This window comes from Curcuma longa, chromosome 16 (genome assembly GCF_044706935.1).
Source record: "Curcuma longa cultivar G26 ecotype Majalengka, Jawa Barat chromosome 16, ITB_CL_G26_1.1, whole genome shotgun sequence".
NCBI classification, from domain to species: domain Eukaryota; kingdom Viridiplantae; phylum Streptophyta; class Magnoliopsida; order Zingiberales; family Zingiberaceae; genus Curcuma; species Curcuma longa.
Window position 1 is genome coordinate 1,683,987 of NC_133876.1, and position 24,312 is coordinate 1,708,298.

The 24,312-nt window shown below is 36.2% G+C and overlaps 1 protein-coding gene and 1 pseudogene across 1 annotated transcript; both read right to left on the minus strand.

Annotated features, from left to right (window-relative positions):
• Window positions 1-6: 6 nt before the first annotated feature.
• LOC141847410 (uncharacterized) lies at window positions 7-6,328 on the minus strand. Its single transcript, XM_074735452.1, has 8 exons — window positions 6,088-6,328; window positions 5,293-5,598; window positions 4,600-4,883; window positions 1,579-1,707; window positions 1,186-1,308; window positions 986-1,093; window positions 723-901; window positions 7-328 (listed from the first exon to the last, which is right to left on the minus strand). The coding sequence occupies exons 1-8, from the start codon at window positions 6,233-6,235 to the stop codon at window positions 205-207; spliced, it is 1,401 nt and encodes a 466-aa protein (XP_074591553.1). The 5' UTR covers window positions 6,236-6,328; the 3' UTR covers window positions 7-204.
• A 3,483-nt stretch (window positions 6,329-9,811) lies between these two features.
• Window positions 9,812-13,042, minus strand: LOC141847840 (uncharacterized; annotated as a pseudogene).
• Window positions 13,043-24,312: the final 11,270 nt, after the last annotated feature.

Genomic DNA, 24,312 nt, shown 5'->3' on the forward strand with positions numbered 1-24,312 from the left:
ATATAACCTCTCAACTCCCAGGCAGCCTGGATGTGCAGAATGCTTTGTGATTGCATCAATAGGAGTAGTCTTTATCAAGAGAACCAGTATCATGTAAGCTTGAAATCAAACATGGCACAAACCATCGATTACGATAGAACCGGTATAAGCAAGCATATGCTGTAGCACAAACTGGCTCAATTTGGAAGGGAAAAAGGTAATAAGCTATGTGTTGTAATCATCCAGACCAAGATCCCTCAATGCAGCAGTCGCAGCATCCTTGCAGCTCTCATGGCTTACCTTAGCCTTCCTTATGAGTTTCTCAATTCCATTACCGAGAAGAATGATCCTGCAGAAGCCAAATAATGAGCACAGAGAAAGGCTTTTATATTGAAAGTGTATTGTTAAGCAAAGATCATTAGCATGGATGGATGTATCAGGATGGATGCCCAATGTTAGCAAACATTTTGCAATATTAATGATCAGCGATTGTACTTAGAGAAAGGTATATACACTGTTGTGGTTTAGATAGGTTAGAAAAGCATTTCATAAACAACTTAAGCGAGATGAACAAAATACGAATAATGTGATGAAACAGATAATAATATGTAATAATAGATGCAGGAGAGTTCAGAACTGCTAGTTGATGTTGATAGAAACTTTTTTTTTATTTCATTTTTATAATTTCTGAGTAAACTATAATAGAGATTATCTTTTCTTTAGGGGTTACAGAGGATATATACCTGTTTTCTGGATTCCTAACTACAAGATTTCGAATCATAAAGCAAGCTTGTCTTTGCAGCTGATATGAAGTTGGAAACTTCTGCATTGCGTGAAGGACAAAGTCTGCTGCGCCAGCTTCAACTGCACTGGCAGCATTTTCGGGTGATCTCAGAGAAAGAACAGTGATAATAGACATAATCTGCAGAATAAGATGTTAATGGGAAACAATATCTATGACGATTCTACACAAAAACAGTAAATAGTCACCAATTTAGTTGAATACCTCTTGTAAAACTAATGGATCTTCAGAAAACCTGGATGACAGCTTCATTAGACAGTTCAGACCGCCCTTCTCAACAATTAAAGTCTTGTTTGTATCACTACCTGCTAGCTTCAGACAAAGTAAAAGACGTGAGGATTAATTCCAATGCTGGTCAAATATATCCTTAAAACTGTAATCCTAAGCACCAAAATGCAGCAAACCTTGGACAGCAAAGAACAGCAAACTCTAGCTATAGTTTTGTTGTTCTGTTCAGTGCTTTGATCCAAACACTGGAGAATTGCATCGATACCACCACTTTCAGATATAGATTTGCATATCTCATCCTGTGATGTAAGGAGGAAAATCATAAGAAAAATTATTATTGGAAAATAGGGTCAGAAGTCAAGATTCAACTGCCATCAGTGTGTTGGCAAAAGAATACATTATCAATTGATGATAGTGTTTGCATGAATACATAAATTAAAAAAAACAAATCAGATTTCTAATGTTCATACTTCATGCATGCAAGGATACTTTTGTGAAGGAACAGAGAATCACACACAGGACAGGAAGGCTAATCATTCAAAAATGATCTACTGAATCATTGAACTCACATTTACAGCAACGGCCTTCAATGCAATACATGCTGAAGCTAGGATAGGTGAACTTAAGCCATCGCAAAGTGCTTTGACAAGAGCATCTGCAATACCAAGTTTTGCAAATCTTCGAGCATATCCATATACCTGGTTAAACATCAGAATATCAAGAAGTCATCAAACAGATAATGCCTCTAAAGTACAACAGCCTTCAGACCTTGTATTTCAGAATGATATTCACCACGTTGTTTCAAACAGTTAAGCAAGCATAGCATCAACCGACACAATCTTAAATTTTGAGGCGTCCAGCAAAAATATAACAAGTTTTCTCTTCTGTTGAGAATTAGAACATTCAGCCATCAGCTTTCATGGGGTTGGCATCAGCATAAATGGACTTTTGCCAAACAATTTTATTACCTAGAACAACATGAAAGCTACTTTTAAAGAATAAAAGACAATTGAATTCAGTGCTTTTTTGGTTCTTCTGCATATTATGACAGAATTTTTCTAAGATATGAAAGGTATATAGATATTCCAGATATAAGGCATTAGGATTGAATTTATTGCTTTACTACAAGCTGCTGCAGTTGCTAGAGCTTATACACTTCTATGTTGTCATGCTTTAGAGGAGACAATTTACATTGATCTGCCACCATTTGAAAGTATTTCATCATGTCTAGTTGAAGGAATGGAATTAGCCAACGCTAGTGTCACAGACCAACAGTTGTGAGCCCTTTGACTTGACAGTAGCATGCACATGCAAATGGACCGGCACGCACAGAGGAGGCAGCGCGCACACATGAGGAAGCCCACGCAGATGAAGCAATGGGTGCAGGCGAGCCAATCCGCCTAGATGCATCGGCATGAGCATCAAGCCAAGGAGCACAGTCGCACCAGCATGCAGGAGCATAGGCGCACACATGCAGACCAACAGGCAGTTGGGCAGTTGCTAGTTGCAGTTGCTGGTGGTTGTGGCCAATTGCTAGTGGTTGGTGCAATCTTGATGGTGGTCCTATGCAGGTGTGAGGGAAAAATAGGTTGACTTGAGCCTATCACAAAGTTGCATGGACACTGAACTTTGTATAATTTTGCCAAGCAATTCCAGCCCCATGACAAGTGGCACCAAAGCCATGTCTGATCAAACAAAAGTGAGCAGTGCTCTTGCTATTCCAGGTTGGACTTGGAACATGGTAGGTTCGCTTCCCTTGGCAACTGGCTATATTGTATGGAGACGGTTTCATCTGAGGTTCAAGGAGACACAGAGGATGTTGTGGTAGGAAATGCAACTGCAAGTGAGTCTTGTTGCGAGGCATTGCATGAGGATATAGAGACAACTTTCAATAAGTCATTCACGAGATAAGGGGGTGACTTCGTGGCATGGAGATCGTGATCACTGCTTTAGGCGCAAAGAATGACACGTCGCGAGAACAATTGCAGGGCGATAACAGTCCTGTGTGGCTAGGGTCAGCAATGGAGCGTCGAGTGAAGCAAGTTAGATGTGTTAAAGCCAAAAGAGTATAAGGGAAAGTGAGCATCCAATGACATTGAGAATTAGCGCTATGGTCAATTGACAACAATTTTCAGTCATGATCCAATGTGCGTGAAGGTTGTGTTTGTGTATCTCAGTGACACCACCTTGTGGTGGTGTCAACAGACAAACGACCACAACAGAGAACCTATCCACACATGGGCAAAGTTTGAGAAGGAATTGTAGGCTCAATTTTACTGAGAGTATGCATAGGACGAAGCTCTTGCCAAGATGGTAAGAATGGAGCACAAGGTAGACTTGCACTCCTACATCCGCAACTTCTCGGAACTCATGCTACAAATTCCAAGCATGAGTGGGCAGGAATCACTTTTTTGGATCATCAACAAACTACATCCATGGACATGGTTGGAACTAGCAATGTGGTGTGCAGAATCTTGTGCATTGCATGTCCAATGCGGAGGTGCTGTTGAATTACGCTTGAAGCATAATGAGCCTAAAGAGAAAGTAGCAATGTACAACAAGGGTCTACACCATAGTCCTATTTTAATCTCCATGCCCATGAGCATGTCGACCATGGGTACCTCTGTTCACTCAACTTATGAACCAAACCTTTTCACTCGACTCTATATTTAGCCCCAACTGCCAGGAATAGGTTAGACTTGCCTATATCTATTAGCGCCTCCATTTACCTACTTGTAACCAACAAACATGAGTGCATGTCGTGGTTCCTCCCACGTCTAAATGACCTCAAGAAGTTGTATTAGAGACTCAGAATCATTCCCATATTGAATACTCATATCTGAGTGCATGTAACATAGATGACGACAATCACTATGCCCATAAATGCCCTTCACTCATAAATGCCCTTCACTGGGAAATCTTGTTGCCCATGTGCAAGGGGCAAAACCAACATAAGGAGTGCAACAAATGGGCATAGTTCAACTTCTTTAGGCCGTTTAGATACAGGACCACAACATGCACTCATGTTTGTTGATGTGCAGCTTACAAATAGGCAAATGGCCACCCATCTAGTGTGTGGATTTTAAAATTTTAAAATACCAACTTAAAAACTGAACTTTCAATTTCAACTTAGGATGTGGTTTTGGTGCAACAACCAATCATAAATCACATCTTTGTAAATGCACAATGCTAGACATATAGACTATAGTAGACAGAGAAGAAAAACCATAATAAACAATTGTGAGCATCGATTAGGCTGTGATTATTGCAAACGGAAGGGGAAAAAGTGTGAATTGTTCATATTTAATGTGGATGGGTAAGAATAAACAAAAATTTAAGATTTTCCTTTATTGAGGTTGTGTCAGCTAAGTAACATCCAGTCTAATGGTTCTGAAACTGAATAACTTAATGCTCAACTATATTAATCCATGCATTTTCATATCAGAGAATGTTTAAGAACGCAAAAAAGTTGGTAAATACTGATTAGAGGAGAATCTTAAGAAGACCATCATACTTGTCATTGCAATGAAAAGTTGGTATAACAAAATAGATCATTTGATCTGCAATAATCAACGAAGTAAAAGGCTTACTTGAGATGCCAAAACACGAGTGTCATCTGGAGTCAAAAGGACACGTATAGCATCATATAAACCGTCTAGAGTGCTTTTAGGTTGTTCTTTAAGTATTTGCAGAATAAGCTCATCTATTTTCAATTCCATGAATGATTCTTTTAGAATTTCATCATTTGTTGAGGCTGCCACAACAACAGAAAAGCCACTATCCAAGATGACAGGATTTTTCCTGTTTCCACTCAAGATATCAGCAACAACTTTTGGTCCTCCATTTTGCCGAAAAGTTTCTCTACTTTGTGCGTCTGTAGGACAAGTAGCATGTCAAAGTTTGAAAAGACAATGAATTTATTACATGGTTTCGTATTGCAGACATTAAGTATGCAGTATGCCTGTTAGTATAGAAGAAACATAGTTGAATCAACATACATAGAAAGTTCTTATACTGTATTCCAAATTCACTGGCCATTAAATCTAAGGATGGGAACAAACAGACTATCTTTTCTAAGAAAACTTAAAAACAGTGCAAATGCCATGATAACATGCAAGGTCCAACTCGTTTGGAGTTATGGCTTCTCTTGAAAGTTATTTCTTCCTACTTAGGTATGAACTATACCTGATGACTTATTTAGAATCAGGAATCGTTTGCACATGGAAATAAGGAGTCATAGCTCATAAACATTTGCCTTGACTTAGAAAACAAGCAGAGCATACCATGAAGAATGGAACTCAATGCTTTCATAGCCAACACAAGAGTTGTCTCAAATTGTACATCAAAAGAGGAACATATTCTGGTGAGGAGCTCCACCCCTCCATTCCTTGATGCAATTGTTGCATTGTCTGTTCCCTCCACTGAGCATAAACCATAAAATTTGCCAAGGAGTTCAACTATTTCTTCCACCTCTGCATTATCCTTTGATGTATTTGACATAGAAGAAGCCACATCTTTTAGCTTGTCTAAAATCTGGATGAGAGGATTATCCCTTGTGCTACTTACTCCAGGAATGCATTTGATAATTCCTGGAAATAAATATACAGAATTAAGCATAAATCAGATACACTGTAGGCAATAGTCTAAGCTAAGTTAAATTAAAACCCAAACATGGGATACCTAGTCCAAAAATTTTTAAACTAGTTGGAAATCACAGTTTAACTGCGATGGTAACAGAAAAAACACATAAGAAACCCAGAATTTTTTTTTTGTCAAATTAAGTGCCCTAAGCATTATGTATTATTGGAGAACTTCGGCAGGGAAGACTCGATGTTCTACGGAAGATCTCGGCAATGACATTCTCTTCAGATGGTGTCACATCCTGTCTTCATCGAGTTAGATACAAATCTACATTGTTCGATTTCCCTAGATCCCACTAAATTAACTTAGAAAATACCAATTTGTAAGAGCTCCATCCGATGACATCTGACTCTCATCAGTATTTGTTCACTCAAGGCAGAGATCTACTAGTATCATACAAGATCCAGTCTTAAAGGACAGCGAGGAGGAGGACAAACCGGAGAGATCGACGCCCTGAAGAGTCAGGGTCTGGAGGGCGTCCTCGAGGGCCTCCTCAGGGTCCATTCCGAGATCCTCCATGTTCTCCGCCACCAGCGCTTCGAAGGCTTCTTGGGAGATCGTGCGGCCGCCGGCGGAAGGCCCCATAGCCACTCACTCCTTCTTCGCCTACCCACCGCCCTCGCTCGATGAACCTGCTCGTTCACACTTGGCCGCAGCCGAAGCAGCGCCAGGGGATGCGAGTGGGAGACGATCGATACAAAACCAGGAAGTTCGCGCAATTAATGCCGTACAATTTCTAAATGAATCAAATTTATGTTTATTCTCGGATATATATTGATTTTCAATATGTTTTTCTTTATCGGCAAAAAATCAAAATCAAATTGACCATCCATGTTTAAAAAATCATCCATTAAAGTCAAATAGATATTTTTTTAATATTTTATTTTGAAAATACCCTTTGATATTGATAACTAATACAATATATAAAAGTTACGGAGTAACTATTACAATGCATAGAAATTTTCCAACAGTTATTACAATATTTTTAGAGAGTTTAAGATTTAGAATTTAATATTTACATAGTGTTAAAATTACCCAATAACTGTTACAATGTGTAGAAGCAATTGAGTAGCTATTATAATTTGTAGAAGCTATCGAATATCTTCTATAATATAGTTAGGGTGAGTTTAGATTTAAGATTTACACTATATAAAAATTACCCAATAACTGTTATAATGTGTAAAAACTATTGAGTAGTTATGACAATTTATAAAAACTACTCAGTAGCTACTACAATGTATTTAGAGTGAGTTTAAAGTTTATATTATGTAGAAGCCATCTAATAGCTGTTGTAACGTGTAGAAGCTACCCATTAATTTAGAGTGAGTGTAAGGTTTAAAGTATCTGAATAATATTTTATCAAAATAGTATTTATCAATTTGGCTAAAATTATTTAAACTTCATCAAAATCACTTTAAAACTAGATGTTATTATATAGCTGCTACGATCTTAAATCCTAAACACATTGCAGCAATTGAATAGCTTCTATATGTTATAGTCGCTATTCGATAATTTCTACACGGTGTAAATCTTAAATTCTAAATTTAAACTTATTCTAAATATATTATAATTACTAGGTAATTTTTATATATTATAACTGGATCAAAGAGTATTTTTGAAATAAAATCACAGATAGGACACTCATTCAATTTTTTTTAAAAAAAATGTTCAGATGTCCTTTTAATTTTTTGTCGTGGCTTTTATTTCCATTCAATATAAAAGTTGAACAAAATTAAAAAGAGGTTTTTATATCAAAAGTGCCCTTCCTTCTTTTTTTTTCATTTTAAAAATATTTTCAGTGGGCTTCGAATATTATACTAGTTATGATCAATACTATTACACATATAGTCGACAATATTAGAATGATTTTAATTAAATTTAAATAATTTTGATAAAGTGATAATTTATATTTAAAAGAGGGAATATGATAAATTTAAAATGTTTTTAAGGATTTAAATAATTTAAAAAAACATATAAAGATTTGAATAGATTTATATATAAATCTCATTTGGGAGAAAGAGTATATTTATAAAATGTGATACAACATATGCAACCTCGATTTCCTTTTTAATATTTTTATTTTTTATCATATTTTTACATCTACTTTAATATATTTTTCTCAACAACTTGCTCGTTTCATAATCTATTAATATTCAATTCTAAAACGTAGTACTTGACAATAACTCTCATCTAAATATGTCGAACCAAGATCTAAAACTTTAACAATGGTATTGCTTACCCTATAAAAATCTATCTGAATTCAACATCAGTATGATAAACACTCCAATTATTGAGTTGCCGACACTCAACATCAGTCAATAAAATGAAGAATCTTTTTATTGAAAATAAAAAATAAAAAAATAGAGCTTGAACTGGAATCGCTGCAAAGCTTCATCCACCTGAAAAAGTCTGAATCACATAAACTACAGGCAAATTTCTGCTGTGTCAATACTAAAACAGAGTCCTGACAATCGAAGCATTAATTTTGCCCAACTTTTTTAAAGTTGAGGCACTTTTCAAGCTGGCAAGACTAGTTCAGAGTTTTAGCAGCTTTTCAAAGAGGTGACAAGGCAAGAGTCATAACCAGATCAGAAGATACAAGACATGGTTTAGTTTGCAGAGTGCTACAAAGATCTGCAAGAAGATCCTTCAGGATGAATGCAACTGTATGCTTCGAGCAAGGTAAAGAGGTTTGATCCGGCGAGGTTATTTATCGATGACGTGGACGTTGGATAAAGGGAGATAGGAGAAAAACGAAGTAAATATAAGTATTGATTAATTACTAAAGAACCCCGAATGAATCCCCGACCTCATACTTTGATCTCGGTATGCTTCCTTAAGCATGTGCCGATCTCATACTCTGGTCTCAGTATGCTTCCTTAAGCATATGTCGACCTCTCTTTTTGGTCTCGGTATGCTTCCTTAAGCATGTGTCGATCTCCCTCTTTAGTTTCGATATGCTTCTTTAAACATGTGCCGACCTCCTTCTTCGGCCTCGGTATGTTTCCTTCAGCATGTGCCAACCTCCCTCTTCGGTCTCGATATGCTTCCTTAAGCATGTGCCGACCTCCCTCTCTGGTCTCAGTATGCTTCCTTAAGCATATGCCGACCTCCTACTTCGATCTCGGCATGCCTCCTGCATCAGGTGCCGACCTCATGACTCGGTCACAGCACGCCTCTCGCATTGTGTGCTGACCTCATGACTCGGTCTTAGCACATCTCCTTCGTTAAGCGCCGACCTCATGACTCGGTCTTGACATACTTCCTACATCCAGGGTCAACCTTCGGCACGTAATATTTATTTGAAGACATGGTCGTTCCGCTTAAATCAGAAAAACAGAATCAATTCTTCCGCAGCAATAGGAACAAATATATACACGGAATCTTTCCAAAACAGAATACGCACACATAAAATCCTAACTTCCCCAAGCCCTTTAAACTCTTTCTTCGCGCCGAATCCTAACTTGAGCGTCGGAATGGCTTGTCTGAAACCCTTTTCGATGTCATTCTAACTCTCTTTTGATTGCCTTGCAAGCCTTTTCTTCTCTTGTCGCAGCATCATCATAGGAGTATGCACGTCGGCAAAGTCTTAAACCAGTGTTTGGATCATCCACGGTGTATTGGTCGAAACAAGGTTGATTTAGAGCAAGCTCTATTTTTAGCATGATTGGAGACTGGAGTTCTGGTGACCAAGGTTGTCTTGGAGCATTGTTCTACTGTTCAAAGGTATCAAGAGCTGCAGTGGAGTCTAAAAGCCATTATTGAGCAGGTCATTTAATGGAAGTCAACAGATAAGGATACTGCATGGCTTGGAAGGCCAGCAACTTATCGCAGAGGGCATGAACTTGTCAGGGAACTCTCACAAGACCTGTCTCGATACAGTTAACCTAAAAGAACAATAATTCATCTAAAATAGTCGAAGAAATCAAAAGAGATCTCTACATGTTTCTGAAAACATGCCACTTTCTTTGCATTTGAAATAAAGGGTACAAACTGAGATTTTTTGACTCTCCTGATTTCTTATGAACATAGTTAATTGTACCAATTCTACATCAGCTGCATAGCCAATATGGTCATGCATTTGACTCACTATTCTTATTGTAACTATATGGACAAACCTTGGCTTTGTGGTCCGGCGGTGTTGTGTGAGGAGACGAATATTTATGGGGCAAAGATGTATCTGAATTTGAACTCGTATGGAAGAACTTGAATTGGCTGAGGAAAAGTACTTCTTCTGGCCACTTCGAGGCACCTTACTGCTTCGGTCCTCAATTCATTTGGCAATTGCAGGCAGATCCAATCCATTAATGACTCAACATCTTTTGCGAAATCGCGTAGATACCAGTCAAGAAGCTTAGGAATTGCAAGTTTGTTTGGTGTGGATATACCAATGGCTGCTTGTAAATAATCCCTTTTGGCCTTTTCCAACTCTTTCTCTATTTGAGCTCCTGTATACACTCTTACCTGAAAAGGGTTCAATAATTTAACTGAAGTCTGTTTTCCGAAAATTCTCAAGGCAGTATGTTCCAAGGCAAATCTACTATATGTTTGTGTAAACTTACGGCAGGAGATGACCAACTTCCACACGAAAGTGCGAATGTAACCAAGGGTTCAGGCCATTCCAAGCCAAAGATGCCATGCATTGCCATGCCATCACTTTTAGATCCTTTGGATGAAACCTTCAAGCATTTGAAGAGTAACTTTCAGTAAACAGAATATCGTAATCCAACAGAATTAACAACAAAACTGCCTACATGTTTTGACTGATAAGGCAGCCTCAATATGAAATGTTCGATTGTCATTGCACTGACCAAGTGACCACCCACATTAATCATAGCCTGGAGACAAGATGAAGATGTTAGAATCATTCATTGCAGAAAAGCGCTTGTAGTTCAATTGCTTATCGCTTTTGATAATGAAAAAGGTACATGAAAAGTGGGCAACATTATACCTTTAACATCAGAGCAACAATCATTTCGGGACTAGCCGGAATGCCTTGCTCCAGAAATGCCTGGAATTACATGAAAAACAAGAGCTGAATGAAAAAAAATTTCATAATTAGATCACAAGAAAGATCAAAATTTGGGGTTGCTTAGTTCTCTTTTTGATAGATCCAAGTCATGCAGGAGTTTGTGAGTTCATGACTGCTCAAATTACATTGTAAGAAAAATGAAACAAGCAGTAACAAAAATATGAGGCGTGATGATTTAAATTGCTTCAAATATAAACTAGACTCTTTTGACATCTTACATTCATCATGCATGCATTGTAAATGTTAATCCAAAATGCAATCTTCTGATGATGTGTGAGACCTGATAAATCCACTGATGCAAGCTCCCTCAGCAAACGTCTGCATTTTAAGGATGGAAACAATTACCGAGTAGTCCCAGACAGGAAAATAATGACAAATAAATTTACAAACAGAAAGCTCACTTTAGTCTCCAGCTAAGAAATGAACAACCCGTAAGGAGGTTAGAAAAATTTGAGCTTGCTTCAACTGCTCGGAAATACTTATAGGGGCCAATGTCCCTTTTCCCAAATTCTTCAGATAAACCATATGGGTCTAGACAGTCTGTTTCTTCAAAATTACTCCAAGAACCTGATACTGAAATTGTCTCTAGTAGCTCTTTCTTATTCCCGGGAGAGCTACCCCGTGATAAAATGTTTATCAGGCACTTCAAGATGTCTTCAGATAGTTTATTCGGCCCACTTGCTTCGGGGAATTTTACTTCATTTGGATCACTATACTCATTCATTTTTGCTTCATTTGAAGAGTTCAGTGAGTTCTTTTCAATTCTTTCACTCTCCACTGAATTGAACCTTGGCTGAAGCAACAAAGGACTTAAATTACATGAACATAAGCTAAACTAGAAACATAAGGCGATGAATAAACTTTGAAAAAAGAAGTATTTGACAATCACCTTCGCATCACCTTGCTTGTTTCCATTCATACCCATTCTTCCTCGTGACACTCTCTTAACAGGAGATTGCTTATAATTCCTACTAAAGTTTGTGCTCATCTGATTCTCTTTTCCATTCTTGTTTTCAGCAATGGCCAAAGATGAATTCAACTGCTTTGGTGGAATTTCACTGCTGATGAGCCGATTACCGGAGGAGGGCACAGACACATCTTGGTCTAAATTTGAAGCATCTGTCTGTTTTGTGAAGATCAGATCTTCTGAACATGTTGAATCTGAGTAAGAAGTTGGTTGCCCTGAGGTTTTCGAGTTTTGAGAAAGGGAGCAAACATCAGATCCCAATTCCTTGCTTTTCTTGCAAGATGAGATGTATATGGCTTCCTGATAGAGGCCTTGCCGAAAATTGATTACTTGTTCTTCAAGCCGAACCACCTCTTCCTCCAAGACGGCCACTTCAGCCAAAAGTTCCAGTGTCTTAGGACAAAAGCAAAGAATTTTAAGCCAGAATCAAATCTTCTTTGCATTTATAAGCTAAAAAAATCAAAAAATTCTATAGCCTAAATACAGTTGATATCGAAAATTATCATAATGAGCCATTCATGAGAGTTTGAGGTGAAGGATAATTACATGGGAAGGCAGATAAGGAGGGAGGCGAGGAAGAGCACCGAGAGGCCTGGTGAAAGCCCTCTCCAGAGCTCTGTGAATATTCTCTTCATTCCTTAGCTTCTTCTTGAGTTTATCAACCTAGAAACAAGATCAATTTAAGGAAACTAAATCACAGACAGATTCAATGTAAAGAATGGCATAAACTATCTAACAAGTACTTAGAAAAGAAGTGATACATCTTGCTGCAGAGCGATCTTCCGCTGTCGTCTAGATTGGAATTTACCATGTCCATTCTCTACGACGGTCGATCCATTCGACTTGCATAGTAGTCTTCTCCTTGCTGAATCCCTTCTCAGAGCAAAATTCGCAAGAATTAGCAAATAATTCAACAAGAAAGTATAGAACATATGCATCCATTTAAAGCACGAGCCTTCTCTTTTTCGTCTTTACCAAAGAAATCTGCGAACCCATTCCAAATTCTGATCGAGAACCGCCATTTCTCCTCAAATTTGTAGAATAAACTATAGCACAACCTCTCATTGAGAACGAAACAATGGCTTTCAAAAAAATATATAGAATTTACCAACAGCGAGCCTCGAAAACACAATCCACATCAAATCCGTATGCATCGGCATAAAAAAAACGAAGTTTCATCTTTGGTTTCAGGAAAAGAAGATTCACAAATCTAGAGAGAACCAGAGGGAGCTCCTGTTCGAAATAAAGCAGCCAACTTTCCGAGGCAAAGAGCAAGGCGACCCAATAAAACAGCGGACTGTCTCGGATTTGCTTCAAAGGGGCTTACTTTATCGCGCCTCGGCCTCGGGGAAGCTTTTACGGCCTGCGATGGCACCCGCGCCTTGGAATTCATCGCACCCGACTCCTCCTCCTCTACCTCCTCTCTCTCCCTCCTTCCCGCTCACTGCGAAAAGAAAAGACGCGATAAAGCACAGGAAATGGAGGCATTTCCAGAAGGGGCCAAAGGCGGAGCAATAAACACTGTGCTGACCAGGAAATTGAGATCATTTGCGTAAGAGGGCGGCAATGCCGAACCCAGGCGAGGGAAAGGTAGAAGACACAGTGAGCAAGCGGGCAACTTTGGATTCCATCAAAAGGCAGTGTGACTGGAAGGGAGATGGAGAGGCGGGGACTGAAAGGTAAGAGGCGTCTTCTTTTGAGCTCTAAAGAAGACGGTGGTGGGCTTCGTGAGGACGCGGGAGATGGCTCGCTCTCTAGCTCTTGTGGGGGCAAGGTGGTGGGTTCTTCAGCTAACAGCGAGGCAGAGGACAGCGACGATCAACCATGGATCACTGATAAACAAACAAAAACACTTCTAAGATAAATTTACCACAATTTACCAAACTATACATCTAATGATACGTCTAAACAACAATCGCATGATCAATCTACTGTGCGTGGCACACAAGTGACAACGCTCGGCTACGGCTAGGTGTTCCTTCGCCGCTTCGCGGTCCATCCCTGCAGTAAAAAAAAAAGAAATTCATGTCACCTCCATTTCATTAAAATTCGATTCTAATTTATTATAATAAATTTATTTCATCATAACTAATTCAAACTAATTCAATCTGGTTGTAAGACGCCTTCACAATCATCCCTTCTTCATCTTCTAAGGTGGAATTCACACTTCAAAAGGTAAATCAAGAAGTTATAGTCTTACTTCATGATCATCCCTTCTTCTGCAAGATGAAATTCGCCACCTTAGCGGCCCCATGATCATTTGTGAAGAGGTAAATCGAGAAACTGTAGTTGGTCACGACGCAGGAGGGTATTGCCTGGCTTCGCCAGGATTCGAACCCTTATCCTCTTTTGCAACTCTGTTGCGTCGTAACCAACTCAGCTATGCCTCGGGAGTAGGGATGGCAATTAGACCCGGACCCGATGGGGAATCCGTTCCCCGATCCCATTTTGACCGGGGAATCCCCGAATCCGAGAAAGCGGGGATGGGGATGGGGAATCCCCGAATCTCGGAAAGCGGGGATGGGTCGGGGATGGTATTCCAAAAATTCCCCGTCCCCATCCCCGAACCCGACTTTGATAATTTCATTCATTGAGATTCATTAATTTGATTATATCCTTATATCAAATGAAAAAATAAGTCATATTGATAATTACTTGTTTGAATACTATAGTTTCATTATTTCTAAAACAAATAATTTTTTTTTAATTAATAAAAAAGTAATAAATTTTAAAAAATACTTTTTAAATATGTCATGACGGGGATGGGGATGGGTATGGGGATACCCATGGAAATACCCGCGGAGAAAACCACCTCCGAAATCTGTGGGGATCTCCGAAACCCGCTGGATACCCGAAATCCGACAGGGACGGGGATGATATTTAAATTATGATACCCGACGGAGATGAGGACGGGGATGGTATATGAGTTTGGGTTTCGGGGACGGGGATGAAGAAGACTTCCCCGCCAATCCCCGAACCCGTTGCCATCCCTACTCGGGAGCACTTCATGATCATCCCAAATCATATGGAAGGATGGCGATGAATTTATTTAATTTTTTATAATTCAGAAATTTAATTTTTATAAATTAATCTTAGAGATATGATCGACTCAATATCATAAAAAAATTTTTATTAGTCATTAGAATAAATTAAGAAATGCCCACAACGGCCTATCTAAACTGTTAATGTTCTTAGATCTATCATCCCGTCAGAGAAAAAATTCTCTATAATGCGCCCAATTAAAACTCGTATCTTACATACATGATTAATTATGGGAGAGCCTGATCGCTACATCGTAGCCCTGGAAGCATCGAAAGCAGAGTCATGCATACTTGCTACAACATAAAGTTATATCAAAATATTTTTTTATTAATTTGTTTAAAATTATTCTTGATTAAAATTATTTTTAAACAATTTGATCAAAATTAATTGCAACAACACATGTTATATGTTATAGTAGTAGCTGCTATATAAGGTGGCGGATTCCACCTTTTGCAAAAGAGTAGTAGCTGCTATAGTCTCCGGAACATTGTTGAGAATTAGTTACTGCAGGACAGATTTACTGCAGTGGACAAAGGTCGAATCTCGATGAAGTCGAGGCAATATTCTCTCCCGTAATGGTCAATTGTAATTTTTTGATTTACCTACTAATAGATGATTGTGGAGCCGACTGTATAAGACTACTACAGTGATAGATTTCACCTTTTACTGCAGTAAACACTGCTATATTTATAATTACTATAATAAATCTGGAATAAGAATATTTTTGAATTTATGATATATTTTAAAAATAATAGACATCTTTTGATGATAATAAAAAAATAAATCCCTTTTAATTTTTTTTCATTCCTTTTAATTAGTACTATGTGACCTTTTTTTCATTCCTCCATGTGTATGTCACCACACTCTTGTCAAAGGAGACAAGTCTTAAGGATTAGTGCCCTAAGGTGACACAAAACAGAATGATAATTATTTTGGAGGCGGAAGATCAAAGGAGAATTGTAGAGAAATCAAGTATGAGAAGTTGAGAAAATAAGGAGAAGCCACGATGGCATCGTCTCTAGAATTTTTGCTAAAAAAAAATTATTCAATAATCAAAAGTTAGTCAAATAGCTAAACATACATATAAATAAACTGTGAATTAAATCCTAACTTGAAAAAAAAATCAAAAATATCCTAAAACTCTAAAAATAGAAAATTATTATAAATAATAAAGAAATATTCAGAACCTAGATCCGAAAGTGAGTTGGTATGACTTTTATCTCGTATCGAATAAATGTCTTGAAAGAGTTTCGATTAGCAATCGACTATGCCTTGTTCTAATACCCGAATCAAAAGTTATGACCTATTAAATTTTGACTCCTCATACGTCACCCTTGCATGATAAAGTCTTTCTAGTCTTCTTTTATACTATTTAGGGCACACTCTTATTGAGTGCTAAGGAAGTATACTTAGGAACTACACCTACACCATGGGTGCATTAGTTTGTGTATTTCTCTCAAATTAATCTCTTAGTTTCTAAAACTTATTCTCCCATTGAGTCCATTCTCAATGTCTCTCTAGCTAGCTAAGACAACACTAACTTGGTTCATCAATTTTAGATTGAGTTACCAAAAAATTTAGTTCAATTGCTCACCACCCACAACGATGACTCCGGTCAAATGAGCAATAAGGAAGAAACTTGTCGGTTCTTGTTACTTTCATTGCATAAACAAGGGGCCCTATGAGCAGTGTGTCATTGTGTGGAGGAGATCTACATATTGGACACTTATAAATTAACCTAGATTTGCCAAAAGAAAGCTATAAAACTAAGGTTTGACAAATGTAACTACTCCTTTGTTTGGTTGTGAAAGGAGCAAGGGTAACATGCACACATGGAGCAAAAAGGAAGAAAGCTAACCTAGCATGTAACTTCATATACATGTCCAAGAACATTAACACATGGCTTTTCCATGTACAACAAAGCACAAATAGATCAATGTTTTAATTCCCAATGGACAAGCTAAAATTATATTATTAGATATTAGAAGCATAAGCATTTGTGACTATTGAGCTTTAGGATTATTTCGTAGTGCTAAAGGTGGGAGTTCTTCGTACTATCGACTACACTAAGCTTAGGTGGAAGATTAAAGAATTGAAATATTTTACACATGGCCTAGTTACATTCCAAGTGGTCCCTTGCAATGGATATGGACCACCAAATTGATGTGCTTCTTTTGTTCTAATTCAACTAGACTCGATTTTTCTCTCTTGACGATGTCATATGATTTAGAAAATGAATAAGGTTAAGTAGTGAAATTTATAATGATGTTTATAAGCATTACCTAATGCCCTCTCCTAAGAGCTCTAATGGCTTATACATCTTAATTACACTAAATAGACCTAATTTACGTAAGTAGTTAAGGATCCAAATTAGTCCACAAAAATGACTATAGAGTAATTCTCTCCTTCGCAACAGCGGTGAACTTTGGTTCTTCAAAACTTCTACAACCTACAACTAAAAGGCAAAGTAAAGACACCAAATATTTTTTTAAAAAAAATGGACAAGAAGGGAGTAAGTTAGCTTGTGTCTAAATCAAATAAAGCAATGTACATATATTTCTAATAAAATTTATTATTATACTGATATAGTGTAATTGTCTTTGACTCTTCAGTTCACCCAACCTCTTAATTACTTGAAAGGATTTTCTTTCTAGATTTTCAGAAATGAGACCCTTCAACAACTAGCTTAGAGATATATTATTGAGGATTAACTAGTAGATTAAGACACTTGGACTAAATGTGGTGAAAGGCTCTTTCATGACATAAGAAAATTAAAGAAAATCGTAGATATGATTTGGACTACTGAGAAAGACACTTTGTTGTTGTTATTATTATTTTTTTTTTAAAAAAGAAGAGAATATATATGTGCAATTCATAGTTGTTTTACATAATCGATTTTTCACTGTCTCACGTTTAATCTCTGGTGATCACAAGAAAATAGTGTAGTCTTAGTTTAGTTAAACCCTAACTCTTTTGTTCATCAATCCCTTTGACCTGAAGAGGCCATTCAATTGTTTCAAATGAATGATATATAATGATATTTAAGGGGGGAAATTAATTAAGGAACATTTACGTACTTAACCATAGAATTATATATGTGATAATTAACATGGGGAGAGTACCTACTGTGTGAGGTCCAGTGAGCTCTTCTCCTTCCATGGATTCATCACTACTGTGCAACTGCAGTGGTGTGCAGTAATGGAACAGTAGTGAAAAAGGTTAGAACACTTTCGCTTGGCCTTGCAATGATGCATGGCAATGGCAATGGCAATGGCAGTGACAATGGAAGATATCAAATTCCTTGCCTCCCACGTGATCAACCAGCATGCATGCGCAGTGCAGTGCCTTTGATAGCCTGGGTTTGTGTGGGGTGGAGGATTCAAAAATTCTAGTGGGATCGGATCGGTCACCTCCATGATTAATCGATTCGAAAAATTCAATACCTACCAAAAAAATCTTCTCTTTTACTTTGCTCTTCCAAATCAATGGGTAATTATCAAAATGGTTAAGAGAGCATTTCTTTAAAGTTAAAAGGGCATCCATTATATATTTTTAAAAAAAATTATTATTATTTCAACATGTAGCTATGATATAACTGCTACAATAATACTTTTATATATATATAAAAATTTTACTTAAATTTATTTAAATTTAATCAAAATCACTTCAAACATAATTAAAATTATTATAATATTATTATAGGCGTATAGTGGCTATTAATTAGTTGTTATAATGTTATAACAATAGTATTACAATCCTTTGGAGCATGTTGAAAATTTCTTGATTAAATTGATAAAGATATTTTTATATAAAAATATTCTATGTATAGATTTTTAGCATACTTGTTACAGGACCTAACTGCTACAATAGTAGTATTTTTAAGATGAGAAGTATATATAATAGAGTATTATTTTAACTTTTTTTTAAAAAAACTTTTTAAGGATTTTAATAATTAAAGATGTCTTTTTTTTAATTTTAGCCCTTACATGCTTTAACACATGTAGATGTTGGGAGCTTGAAGCCCTTTTCTCCACATTGTTTAGTCATATTGTTCTAGATCAAGATTAAGATTTAATTAGTATATATGATTTAGAATACTTACTATCTTTGCTAAGACATCATTACTGATCTGACATACATATAGTTTTTTATAGAAAAAGTTAGGGTTTTAGTTGTTTTGGTTATATAGAATCAAGCATTCAATTAATTCTATAAAGACTAGGGTAATTTGGTACTGACTTAGGGTTAGCTCACTTTAATGATATTTAAAAATTAGGGTTAGCTCTCCTTAATGATTCCATCAAAGAAATTAAACTTTATGTCAGATGATATTTTATAACACTTTCATTTAGATCGATGCGATTAAATTTACTTAATTTGTCTAGTACATCTTAGTGATCATTAGCTAGTACTCTTTTCTCCATTACTCTAGCATTGCCTCCATCTTCCTCGAACTTGTCCTCTTTTGAGTCCTGAGAGGATCTCTAATACCCGAGTCTCAATTTGATATACAAAGGACCTTTGTCCTCCCCGACTATAGCAATGAGCCAACGAGCTAGGTTGTCACTATAAAGAAATTTCATACGAGACGACATGTGATCTAGAGGCAGCAACATTGGGTCTACAAATCCTTTGAGAGCATCTACAATATTGTAGATGTTGAAATCGGCGATGCACTAGTGTGGTATACTATCTATCACAATAAGATCTTGATCACGTAGGCCGATAGATGTTTATTGTCATAGATCCACTTTGAGTCCACATCATAATGTTCCAACCGAATATGTGAATTGTTATTCTAAATACTTGCATTCAAGGGCGGAGGCAGGTTCAATGTTACCCGGGCTGTAGCCCGGGTAACATTTTTCAAGAAAAGTTAATTTTTAATTAAGTTTTAAAAAAATAATAATATGAATCAATAAATAGCCCGGGTAAAATTTATTTTTAAATTAATAATTAATTTTTTAAGCCCGGGTAATAATTTTGGAGGAGGTTAATTATTAATTAACTTTTACCCGGGCTATTGCTTTTTTTTTCTTTTAACAAAACCCTCGCGACATTGCTTTTTTTTTCCCGTCGCTCCGTCTTCCCCCATCCCCGTCTTCCTCTAAGGCTCCAACCCTAGCGAAGTCTGAGAATCCCCTGCCGACTTCCCTGCCGAAGCGCAAAGAAACGACCTGCTGCAAAGAAGCGACCCGGAAGAGTAGGGCTGACCCTGTTTCCGACTGGTGAGGACTGATTGCGCTCTTCTCTTCCTCCCTCGTCTACTTTAATTTCCATGTTTTGTTTAAAAGGTGTCAATTAGATGATTACGGCCCTAAAAAAGATTATTTTTTCATTTTTGCGCCGAGAATAACCATTTTGCATAAATTATCTTGCTGGACGGCTGGGCCCTTATTCTAAGATACCCTCAATGTCGTCCTCCTAACCCTGGTTCAGAATTATTTTTTAGCAAAAACTTGATTGACTATCAAAAAAAGGAAAAACAAAAAGGTAGTGCATCCTAAAATTAAATATCATCTTTTGGTGCTCAAGCAAGATTTGGTATCCTTAGTGTACCTTGTGATTGTTTGTCATCCCTACTGAAATTTACACATCATTATCTATACTTTAATTCTAGAAATTGAATCAGAGGCCCTAAATAATCATAAGATGCATCATGTTTTTCCTTTCCCTTTTCTTTTGGGCGCATAAAAGCTTGGTTCCATAAAAGGGATGGACTGATGATATTTTAGAAAAGGGGGTCTAGGTGGGTAATTTATGGGGAAAAAGTCTTTTCAGGCAAAACCAAACATAAGGGACTTTAGGGAGATTTCCCAATTGATTGAATTGGCATACAAATACAATGCTGATTATGGATTTTATAAGTTGTTTTACAATATGGACTGAATATGCTCCCACGTATGTTTTCAATAAATAATATTAGCTACATTGACAATGATGTAGAACAACAGCATGTGTCAAAAAACCTATGAGCTTACATCTATAGTGTGGTAGTTCTCCACATAGAATCGGATCAGGGGTTGTTAAATACTTAAATTCCCACAAGAAATATTGAATTCATCTTTCCAATATAGTACTAAATTTATTTGATAGTTCTCCACATATCTACACAAGATATGCTGATATTACATTTTGTGCAATACAAAATTTATTTCATTGTATCTGTTCCTAATTTATTTCTACATGTCAAAATTTATTTGTGCTAGATTATTTGTTCGTGAGTCTCTTAACGAACACATCCGTGAGCCTTTAATCGAACATGTTCGCGAGCTCACGAACCAAATACTGTTAAGCTCGAGTTCGGCTCGATAATATTTTCGAGCTCGAAATCAAGCTCGAGCTTGGCTCGTTAATTTTATCGAACAAATTCAAACGATTTTTTTTTTTTGAATCGAGATTCGAATAGCTCGCGAGCAGCTTGGTTCGTTTACCCCTCCTATCGACGGCGACAAAAAAGAAAAAAATTTTGAATCTAGGGATGAGAGAAAAAAATTTAAGAGATAGCCCATAATATAATATAGATATTGTCGGCGTAGGCCAGAGTTCGGATCAGCCTAGGTAGATCACTCGGGCTGGCTCCGCCATTGCTTGCATCAATAGATTCACTACCCTAAGACACAAGTTTAATGTATCATTTTATTTACATGATGGTAAATTAATTCCACAACTAATTAAATTTGCCAATCATATGGAAAAATAAAATATTATTGAAGCTCCATCATAAAATATAATGAAGGCATCAATGTTAAATTAAATTTACAATCACTTGTCCTCTTTTGTTCACAATACTCTCATCATTGAAATACATATAATAATATATAATCTCAGAGGCACAAGCGTGTGTAAGATCTTTTTGAATTGATGGAGAAATGATTTGATTGTTTCCAGGAGCATTTTGATTAATAACCTTGGAAACTTCTTCATTTCGTTGACTATACCATTGAAGCAATTCAAGAAAGGTTAATGACAATAGCATGAGGCATATGCATTTTTATTCATATAAATCAAATTATAGCATGAACTATTGCATTTATTATAATAAAACATATGACAAATTAGAACTAAATTGTGACATTCACCTACTATTTCAAATGTGGCGATTCAATTAAATTATGACACCTAATATTCAGTATTAAATTAGATCTCTCGTTATCAATCTTTAACAATGACATTCCTCTATTAACATAATTAAATATTGTACAACAGATTGAAGCCCAAACAAACTTTTAGCGCATCTCATGACATTGCCCCTCCAATCTTTCCTCCTACCTTGCGGAACCGAACACACCAATTCCGTTTAAATTACAAAAACCAGCAACGGTGAAAGTTAGCATCCGCGAGGAAGGGAGGAGCCGGGAGCAGCGGTGTCGGCGGTGTGGATTCACCATAATTTGTTGAACTGTAGTATGTATATTCTCTATTTGATAAAAAAAATTTGAAATGCAATAGTCGAAATATGATTACCTAAGTGGATTGGAGTACCATTTGACATGATTCTAACACTTAGATGGAGGTCGGCTATCGATATCCTCAACTTGAATATTTTTTGAATTTATTTTCATGATCGATAACAAATTTATGTGGAATAGATTGATCACCTCAAAAATTAATTAGTTTGAAGAAACCTATATTATAAAAAAAAATATGACACCTGCAATAACTTATTTGTAGCTCTGGATATAATTAGATGAGTCAAAAAAGTTTTAAAATAGGACATTTCTTATCATTATTTTCGTGAGAAAGAGCATTTTTTTAATATTAAAATTATATAATATATATATATATATATATATATATATTTATCTTAAAAATAATTTTATATATCAATATTCATATTTATTAATAAATCAACTTAACATTTTTTGATCAAAATTATTATCTATACTTTTATATTAAAATATTCTTTATCAATTTAATTAAAAGTATTTAATTTTAATTAAAATCACTTTAAAACTATTATAGCAACTATGACATATCTATTAAAATAATTTTAAAATAATTTTTACTAAATTAAAGTAATTTTGATAAATTTAAATAATTTTAATTTTAATTAAGTTGAAATAACTTTATTTTATAATATATATAGTAGGTATGACTGTAACTACTACAGTAGCATTGTAATAACAGGATTTTCGGATGAAAAAAATGCTAAGTGATGTTTTAGCATTAAAGAAAAATACTTTTGATGGAAGATCTTTGACCTAATTAAATTGTGCCTCTTATTGTAATCAAACTGTGATACTTTGCTATAAGCCAATTTATAATAAAATCAGATTATGATAATAATTGCATTATTGTATTACATAATTGATCAAATTGTGGTACAAGAGAAATCAAATTATTTAAACAGCCGTCATCTAGCTAGCTTTGGATTGGAAGTGCAGGAAAAATGAGTTTTGCCTTGTTGGAAGCAAAATGATTCTACAAAATTGGCATGATCTTGATACTCTTAAAGCCGCACCGTCATCGATGCATGCATGGAAGCAACATGCTCAAGCAGATGAATTTTTTTTAATACGTGATTCACCTACAAATGTTAGATTGAATGATCATCCGTTATGGATACTATTTAATTTATTTTAGTGATCGATAAATTTTTTTTATAGAATCATATCGATCATCTCTAAGATTAATCGTATAATTTAGATACTAGATGCCAACTAAAAATAAGAATAACATGCTTGTCTGCCATCATATTATAGTGTAGTGATAAACACATCTTGAGACTTCTTATATATCTAAAATTTGAAATCCAAAGAGTGTAAAAATTTCGCTTCTCGCATTCAACCCATTAAGACCCCGTTGGGTCATGTGTAGACTGTCATTTACCATTTTCAGATTTATCCTAATGGCTAATAGGAAATATTCATGGAATCGAACCGATCACCTTCATAATTAATTGGATCTTAAATTTGGATATCTGAATTATCAAAATAAATCTAGGACCAGGATCACGTTGGCCCTGATATGAGAGCAAATCAGGACCAAATTGGGTATGATCTTCCCACACAGGGCCTACAGTATTCCTTGATTAGAATCAAGGTTTGACACTATATCTATCTTCCTCTCATTCAACCCTACCGGATGAGTACAAGTTTGTAGAAATCTAAATAGTTTATGTACATCAATGAATTTCAGTCAAAATCTATTGATCGACTTAAGAAAGCTCAGATTATACTCATTTCAAGCCCTATGAATTTCTAAGGTCACAAGAAGTTCAAAGGTACTATCTATTATTTATTTCGACTTCCTAGAGGCACTCTAGTATTATATTAATTTCTAGCTAAAACGTTTGTGCATGATTTCCTGAAGATCAAGACCACATTGAGCCTCATCTGAGAGTAGACCAAGACTAAGTTGGGCCTGGTATGGGGAGACCAGGCCCAACTTGGTCTTGATATGCTCTCAAGATAAAGTCCAAAGTGGTTTGGTCTCCAAGAGATTAGGCCCAAGCATTCTAACTTAATACTTTTTTCTCCTTAACACTATTAGAGAAATTCAAAAATAATAAATAATAACACATTTGGATTCTTAAGCACTTCAAAAACTCACAGGATTGGTTACAATTGAAGCTCTTTAAGTCGATTAGTGAAGTTTTGATTGAAATTTACTAATGGA